The 8,964-nt window shown below is 43.8% G+C and overlaps 2 protein-coding genes across 5 annotated transcripts in view; both read right to left on the bottom strand.

The window, feature by feature from the left end:
* lgi2a (leucine-rich repeat LGI family, member 2a) overlaps positions 1-310 on the bottom strand; it is a 4,932-nt gene extending 4,622 nt beyond the window's left edge. Inside the window, exon 1 of the mRNA XM_019855976.1 lies at positions 2-310. Within this exon, the coding sequence (XP_019711535.1) occupies positions 2-152 (151 nt within the window). The 5' untranslated portion in view covers positions 153-310. The remainder of the gene's footprint in view (position 1) is intronic.
* Positions 311-623: 313 nt separating this feature from the next.
* sepsecs (Sep (O-phosphoserine) tRNA:Sec (selenocysteine) tRNA synthase) lies at positions 624-7,234 on the bottom strand. Of its 4 annotated transcripts, none has more exons than XM_019856193.1 (12): positions 7,188-7,234; positions 5,671-5,786; positions 5,438-5,592; positions 5,231-5,349; positions 4,647-4,805; positions 4,409-4,562; positions 4,094-4,196; positions 3,890-4,019; positions 3,497-3,588; positions 3,002-3,095; positions 2,826-2,916; positions 624-1,449 (listed from the first exon to the last, which is right to left on the bottom strand). In XM_019856193.1, exons 2-12 carry the CDS (start codon positions 5,782-5,784, stop codon positions 1,218-1,220), a joined length of 1,443 nt encoding a protein of 480 aa, XP_019711752.1. In that variant the 5' UTR covers positions 5,785-5,786; positions 7,188-7,234; the 3' UTR covers positions 624-1,217. The 4 variants fall into 4 exon arrangements, with proteins under 4 accessions (XP_019711752.1, XP_019711750.1, XP_019711751.1 ...); XM_019856191.1 differs by lacking the exon at positions 7,188-7,234 and adding an exon at positions 6,611-7,063; XM_019856192.1 differs by lacking the exon at positions 7,188-7,234 and adding an exon at positions 6,431-6,592.
* Between the last annotated feature and the right edge of the window lie 1,730 nt (positions 7,235-8,964).

Genomic DNA, 8,964 nt, shown 5'->3' on the forward strand with positions numbered 1-8,964 from the left:
CCGGTGCTCGTCCTGGGGACAGAAGAGGAGCCCACGCAAATGATGGACTCCTTGGAGCAGCTGCAAGTTGAAGGGCAGCGGGCAGGCTTCTTCGCCAGGCTGCCGCACAGGCACACGCAAAGCAAAACCCAAAACGCTCCCATTGACGGCATCCCTACTGCTGCTTCTACTGAGCTTGCATGAGGCACTCGGAACGGAACCGGGCGGGCAGGCAGGCAGGCTGGCTGGCTGGATGGTGCGTTTCCACCCTGCACCACGCGACGCAGCACCGGACGGCAGCGAATCAGCGGCAGCACCCTCCCCACTACCCCCCACCCCAAATTAAATAAATCCTTGTTCAGCTTAAACAAGCAAGCCCCGCAATACTGACAACATCACGACAGCAAATAACGGAGCGGCAATAAACCAAGAACACGCGCGTTTCTCAACCGCAACAATTCAGAACACTCCCCCCCCCCCTCACCCTCCGCCCCCATCACGCATAAGGAAAAAACAAACTGCAGCATGGTGGACGACAACCCCAATCAGACATGTCTTATTTATTAGGTCGACCTTGTTAAAAACGTAAGTTTTCAAAAGACACCAACGGCGTCGTCGCAGAAGCAGAAAACAAACACATCATGAGCACTTTTAACGAGTGGCTTTTAATGACAGTAAAAAAAAAAAGAAAAAAAAGAAAATGCATACTTGCATTTCTGAACAAAATAAACAGTTGTAAACTTGTAATAGGTTGAATCTGATGCCAATTCCAACCCAAGTTTGGGTATGAAAAGGTTCACCCCCACCCCCCATTCCTGTCCCAAAATGGTAAAACATCCCTGATTTGTCCATGTGAGGGTTCTGAAAACAAAGCATGTTCGCCATGGAGTTCCACAAGGATCTATTCTTGGACAAATATTATTATGGTACCACAATCATCATGACCAAGAGATCGAATAGGAATGATGTAATTGTTTTTTAAAGACACTGTAAAGTGAATTCAGTGATTTTCCCCCAAACACATTAGACATGATTAATTTTACAATATATACTTGACAATTAAAAAAATAATAATTACATACAACACTCTTTCTATGCAGTCTGTCAAATGTACAAGAGATTTATGTTCACTTTACAGGTAATTTAATCTATAAGGATGAAGGTCTTACGCCATCCTTTTTACCATAATTTTATCGCATAAAAATACAAATAGAAGCTAAATTTGTGGATATTTGGATTTAACTTGAATTTGGGGACGGCAGTGGAGAACTACTTTGAAGCGGCTTTGCCTCCTTGCGCAGCGTCTTCAGGCACTTGTCCAGCCTTTTGACGCAGAGCGCCACGTCGTCGCGGGTGATGCCCACGGCGGCCGCCGCGTTGATGTACGGGCACGGGTAGGACTCGGAGTGCGACATGAACCCTCGAAAGGTGTGCCCGCCGATGCTCTGCTCTTTGCCCAGCGCGACCACCCTGCAAAACAACCACCCGCCAATAATGACACGAGCGAGCTCGATTCCGTTTTGCTGGCATTTCTTGCTATGCTGGATGAATGTACGAAACTTGATAAATTAGTCATCCATTGCGTGTGCAGTCGATAACTGAGAAGAGCAAAGAAGCCTCAAAAGAACCTCATTACAATTCTGAAGCCGTGCGTCAACTGGCAGAAATTCTTCGGCTCGCTGCAAGGAAAAACCAAGCAGCCGAGGGAGCGGGCTGGCAAGTGAAGACGCAATCTAATGTTATTGGAGCGAGAGGGCAGTCTAATTATCTTGTGCCATCCCGCTTATTTCGCACTTTCATCTCCCTTTTTTTTCAACAACGCAAAAGCATCGACTCATCTTCAGGGCCGTGCTTTGCACGCTTTCCCACAATAGGTGAAAATCACTCACTGTTTCGCCGATTGTTTGGCTCCATGTGTGTTCACGGTAATTTGGTGCCTTCAGGGTGATGATTATTTTGGATTTTCATTAGTTTTTAATTACATTTTGATTTGAACTTATTTTATTAATTCACGTTGCGGATTTGTTTTTGATTTTTCGCAAACTTGTGTCATTTTGGTTTAGTTTTAGAATTAGGTTTTTATTTTTTTTTTTAATATAGAGAGTATTTGTCAAGTGTAAGATTAAAATACAAAAATAACTGCAGTCAAAATGAACTCCCAAAGGTCAGCTATGAATTAACATATTAATTGACAAAGACGAAAAACAAAGGACGTTTTTGCTGGATTTAACTCGCGTTTTTTTAAGGTATTTTCATTTTTAGTTTATTCCGTTGAGAATTTTTTTTCAATTTTTAGTTACTTTGTGAGTTTTCGTTCACAATCATAAACCTGTTACTCAGAAAATCGGCAAAAATGTTGATCACCCTTTGCTAAAGCAAAAGCAAATATTTGAAAGTTTTATTTTTATTCAACATGAAGGCGATCGGTCTGCCTCGAGTGAAGTCGACATAAGTCGAAGAATATTTACTGTTGAGTGGCTGAAATCAGAGTTGTCTATTATTTAATAAGAATGAGAAAACCTTTATTCGTCTCACAATGGAGAAATTCCCAATTTACAGCAGCAAAATTATGAAAGGAAGAAAGTAGAAGAACAAAAAGTATAGGAGCTGCTGTAAAGGCAGCCACTCTCGCGCCGCCATCTTGAAGTCATAATTACATAATAACAATAACATAATTTGATCATTAGAATTGTAACTGTATAATGTATAATTGTTGCACATCTAGACAATTTTATTATTTCACTATTTATTATTTTTTTTATATATCGTTTCTCGCTACTGTGTTTAATTTTTAAGTGTGGAACGTATCCCGCCAGGACAAACAGGCTTGAGGGTGCGGTTCATACCTGGCTCCTGAAACTTGGCGAGTGAACAGCATGGCGCCCAGCTGAGTCGGCGCCTGGTCGCAGTCGGCCCGCAGCCCGTCCAGCGACATGGCTGCCGCACCCAAAAAACACAAAGTGAACATTTAACAGCACGGGAAGCGCATTTGGAGGTGCGGCGCCGTAGATGGCGTGCTCACCAAGCGAAATGGGGTTATGGGGGGTGTGAAGCAATCGCTCGCCGTGCGCCGACGCCAACTTTTTCAATTCTTCGGCCAGGAGTACGTAAATCTCCTGCAAGGAAACACAAACTGCACATGGGCCCCAAGGAGCATGGCTCAAAAAAAAAAAAAAAAAAAAAAAAAAAGGCAGGACTAAGAACTAGAAATAGCACCACTATCTTTTCTCTGCCTTTATTGCTTTCCAAGCGATCCTTCCAGCGTGCACCCATTTGAAAAATCGACCGAAAACTGATTTTTGAGAGCCTCTCATCTCAGGGATGATGCCATTTAAAACCACGAGGGGAGTTTGCCTCATTATTTATGCACAATGCGGGGCAAGAGGCAGCATTAGTGCGCCTTGATGGCATCGGGTCACCGGAAGAAAAATTTCCTCGATCCATGGATGACATTTTCGGGATTCGGATTCACGGTTCATTAGCAACATTGCATTTTGTTTTCTTCTTTCCATCTTACCTTCCTTTCGGACAGGAGTTTCTTATAGCCGCTGGCTCCTAGCGTGAGAAGCGTGATGAGGAGGTCGAGGGATGGCGACGCAGATGCTCGGCCTGGACAAACAAAACAATAATGACATTGTTAAACTGCATTAAAAAGAATGAAACCGTTTTTTGTCACACTGTATCAATTAAAATGTTGCTCCGTCTGGTATGCCCACCTTGACCACTTCAGGGCGTTATAAGACATACAAATGCTTTTGTTAGCATTCAATTACGGGGCCTTTCTCAGATGTTTTATCATGTATTTCAGATTCTTTTGCCAAAGTCGCTCAAGACCAAAAACAAAACAGACTAAAATAAACAAACAAACAAAACATCCACAGCAACCTGTGTGACAATGTGCTCACTCTACCTGGGTAAGTCTTGCTAATCTCCTGCACGAAGGCTTCCTCAAAACCGGCGATTACGGCGCCCCCAACTGGAAGCATGAAGTTCTTATCCAAGCTTTGGACAAAGGCGTCGATTCGTCCGACACGGCCCCCCTGTGGGATAAACCCCCAAAAACAGATATGAATACATCGGTGGAGCTCGCATGCGTGACGGATGATGTACATACCTGCTGGATGAGGTGCATGCACTTGGATGACTGCACTCCGTATGCATTGTTGACTATGTGGGGGATGTCATATTTTGCACACAGGGTGGCCAACTCCTCCAGCCTATCAACATTAACAAAGATGGAACACAGGAAAACAATTGCAACAACAAGCTCTTCCTACATAACCTTATGTCACTGTGGGCTGTAAGCCACGCCTCTTTTTATTGTCTAACCCAAACTTGAAGTTGCATCCCAACGTTGGTGTATTTGTATCACACAATGACAACGCAGGCTTTCCATTCGACTGAAGACTGAGTGAAGTGGTCGGCTTACCTGTCAGGCACTCGTGGCGCAAAGCATGACGTCGTGGAATGGACGCACAGGACGCTCTCGGCTCCCAGCTCGCAGATTTTGCGCTCCACGGCATCCACGTCGGTCCGCAACTCGTCGCCCTCCAGCACGTTCTCCACCACGACGGGCACGAAGCCTGCGAGCGACATGAACAGGCACGAAGAGGTTTAAGCGCACGCAGGCGGACGTTAGGGTGAGGTTTCCCGGCGAGCGAAGTCACCTGCTGTGATCATGGCCTTGAAGCAGGACTTCTGGTCGATGCGTGGCAAAATGATGTAGCGGGCCTTCGGCCGCCGTTGGCGCAGAGTCAGGAAGCACAGAGTCAGGCCCATGCCGGTCGCCATGGGCACCACGAAGCAGCTCTTCACGCTCCTCACGCCTGTCGGAAACAAGATGAACAGCTGCCCACTGAATCGTTGAATTGTACTTATGGCTGGGGTAAGTTACAAAAACAGGCTAAAAGTAAGCAGAAGGTTATGAGCAGCAGGTGTGTGACTTCATTAATTTTATCACCATGTTCAAGTGTGGAACATGGAATTGAGATCATTTGTTGAAATGTTAAATACTGATGTTGTGGAATTGAAGTTTATGAAACCAACCATTAAATAAACAGGTCGATCCTTAAATGGTAAATTTTATGCAATAGAGCCCTTTGCACTGGGGATAATAAAATTAATTAAAACTCAATTAAAAACATATCAGTACATGGCTATTTTATTGTTTGCTTCAAACCCTTTGTTGGGGGTTAGGATAGTCGATCTTTAATACACGTGGACACATTTTTTTCCACTGAGCGACACGCACCTGCCATCTTTAGAATGTCCAGCACGAGCGAGTTGGTCAGTTTATTCAGCAGACTGGACCCGGCAGCTTTTGGCTGAATGGCCGCGATGTCACCTGAGCGGCCAATGCCGTGGATCAACCTGCGTGTTAAAAACACCAACGGCGGCCTGTTAACACCATGAGCTTCACTTAGCTTAAAGACTGTTTGCAAGTAGCATAACGCGCGACCTGTAATGTCGTCTTGCCACCATGTTGGATACCACACGGCCTTCCCGTTCACCCACGCCGCAATTGCCTAGAAAGTTGTTGCTGTCCATGACGGCCAGCTCGTTCAAGAAGAGCTCGATAGTGGCCTCGCTCCATCCTTCCTCTGGACACTTTCTCTGTAAAGGAACGAAAGCCGCGAGATGAGACGAGAGAAGACGAGAGGGGGTGGGGGGGGACGCAAACGATGACCTTACCTGCTCCAGCAGATGCCTGATGAGCTGCTCGTGGCCGCGGCGAGCTTCACTCGCCTGTCGGATGTACGACGCCGACACAATCTTCTCGCTCAGCGTGAAGTTTTCACTGTTCATCGCTAGTCAATGCACGTGACGTGTTAAAATAAAATAACACATGACCCAGCCCTGCCATAAATAATTGACATCCATCGATAAGGAGTTTATAATTGCGTATACATGCCACAAGAGGTCGGCAGAGGATCATAAAGCATGGGCATCACTTCAAAAAAAATCTCGGTTTATACACACACACACACACACACACACACACACACACACACACACACACACACACTCATTAATAAGCCGCATTACGCAAAATGTGAACATAACCATCGCACTTAGACATAGGAAGACAAATAAATGAATCAAATGAATCGACTAAAACCTATTTCATAAAGTAAATAACAAATACATGTACACACGTTTAAAAACAAGTTACTATTGTAAGAATACTATTGTAACAACAGTAACTTGTTTTTAAGGGAGGAACAATATTGTTCCTCCCTTACTTCAGTTCCACTTTGATTGTGCACGTGGTGCATTCATGTACCGCCAAAAGAGAGGACATCTCAAAATCACATGGAAAAAATACGTCATTGGCGAGAATGAAAGCTAACACGTGCCTGCCTTAATAACTACAACAAACCTCACTTTCATTGACAGATTGAATTTTCAGGTGGTGGAAAAATAACTTCACACATGAGTTAAAAGAGCTCATCCTTTCTCTCTGTCACGCAAACTGTGCATTTTCGTGTCGATCCTCTCAGCTAAAATCAACTTTTTGATGTTTATAATTGCACAACCTAGCCAACATCAAACTTTTTACAACTAACAATCAAAATCAAGCCCAACCCTCGCAGAATTTACACTTATTTGAAAATCTATTTAACAGAATCACCTCTATACGGTCCAGTCGCCGTAGCAAACGCGGAAGTGGCTTGTCATGTGACAAGAATCATGTGACCAGCGTTTCCAATTTCTTAAAGGGCCAGCACACAACTTGACATCAATCGACATTTTATATCCAGATTGATTTGAATTGTATAAATACAACAGTTCAACTCATTAATAACACATTTTTTTTATTTGATCACTTGTGTGTGTGTGCATAGGATATGCGCTGCGTAAAGCCAATTCACGCATTTGAATCCAAATTCTTTTATTTATACGATACTGTATACACATTTGAATTTTCAAAAGAGCATCAGAAAATACATTGATGATAAAATCGCTCTTCGTCCTGTCAGGCTGCTTTGGTGATTCTGGACGGGAAAGACGGCAAGTTGTTGGCATAGCAGGTTTTCAAACACAACAGCTATGCCAACATCTTGCCTTCCTTCCTGGATCCATTTTCAAACACACTATTTCCAACCAGTGGTCCACTTGTTCTCCACCTGGTAGAGGCTCTGCGAAGAAAAATAATTTTTGCAGCGCCAATTAAAAAAATGAAATGTGAAAAAAACCCAATGACTTACCTGTTCAGATGTTTGACTCAAATGAGCCACCGTCATGGTCCTGCCTGAAAGTGAGCCTTCAGGAAGAGCACAAGGAAGTTTGACGCTTCGACAAGATCAACTTGTCACCGCCCATTTCTGTGCATTTGCAAAGCCGCTCGGCGGACTATTTGAGGGCCTTCAGGTCACAGAAGGAGGCGCATGCACTGATTGGGTGTCCAGAAACTGTCATGCCTTGGAGAATCTCAGAAGCCCTGGCCTGCAAAAAAAAAAAAGACACTCCAAGTATGATTGTACTAATCAAAACCTGAGCGTGACTTCACCGTGGCTGCGAGTGGGGTATTTCCACCCAATGTGATTTGCTGATGATGTGATTTGGTTCATTGATGAATCACACAATGATTCAAAACGTGTCTAGACCAAAAAGTGAAGACTATGTGGGAAAGGCTCTTGCTGTCAATGAGCAGAAAACAAGTTGAATTGAGTCACAGTGCATATGTTTAGTCGCACATGCCTTTTGAAAGAGAACTCAAGTGGGTGTACTTGATGCCGTCCTTTGCATAAGAACAACATCACATTTCTGACTCTTCCAACACCGATGACTCACTTACTTCGTAAGGTGTCGACTTTGCCACTCCCAGAGTAAGCAGTATATTATTTTTGTTGGGGCATGTTTTTTTTCACGGTTACCACAACAATAGAGAAGTCAGGCCGACATGAGAAATGATGAACCACTACAAGCTTATCATTCCCCTTCATTTTAAGTTGGATTTAGGTCAGGGTTCTTCAGTCGTCTCTTGGCCACACGCTCCCTTTCTGTTTTACTGACCATCCAGCTCAGTAACCCGCACATGTGCACCAGCAGCTCGTGAGTCAGTCCAAGTCTGCTGAGGCCCTCGTTTTCATGACCACCCAGGCTGCCCCCTCCAAATAAAATCATGAGTCGACTAACACTGTAGCCTCCCATGAGACGTTTTCTGCTGAGTCAAACCCGAGCACGCCCTGTGACAGCGAACGAGCAAAGTCGACTCAATAGCCGACTGGCCCGTGAGCTGCTAACTTTGCCCCCGAGATCGTGCGGCGCTGACTAATTGCTGGCAAATCAAACAGTGAATGAGTTGCCGTGCCATAAAATGAGAGTAAAACTCCCCAGACAGGTTGCTCACATTTGAGCGGTGACTCACGTAATATAAAGGTCAAGCAAATTGACCTTCTTAATTGTATGGGGCAACACATTTAGATTTTTTAATGACTATGTAACGCTCCAGTGTGGCTTGAAAGTTCCATGGAAATAGGCTGGACAGGAAAAAAAAACAATTAGATTCTCTCTAATATTTTAATTGTCCAGTTAAAAACGGAATTAATTTCTTCAGCCTTCAATAAATTTTATAGTATTAAATGTTTTCCTGAATTTCTTACATTTTCTCTGCTTACAGATATTTTCTTACTTTTGATAATGACAAAATGCGTTTTAAACACCCTCCTTCAAAAAAAAAACAAAAAAAAAACCCGGATCCAATTTCATAAACGCATTGTCCCACTTAGTCCAGTGTGTCGCTTTTGTTTCTTTAAAAAGAGAGGTGTCCACATTTGACCACAAGAGGACGCAATCTTCCCACCGTGAACCACGGCGAAAGAAGGCTGTCAAATTCCACCAGCACATTTTTTTAAAAAATTTATCATATCCAGAATGCTGAAAATAAAGGAATCTGGATGTTTTCACCATTTTGTCTGACTTGGTCGCGTCAGTTTCATACAAAACCAACACGCAAGGTCATCGTTGCATATTCGAATCAGA

The sequence above is a fragment of the Hippocampus comes genome, unplaced genomic scaffold (assembly GCF_001891065.2).
Source record: "Hippocampus comes isolate QL1 unplaced genomic scaffold, H_comes_QL1_v1.1 scaffold246, whole genome shotgun sequence".
Classification (NCBI taxonomy): domain Eukaryota; kingdom Metazoa; phylum Chordata; class Actinopteri; order Syngnathiformes; family Syngnathidae; genus Hippocampus; species Hippocampus comes.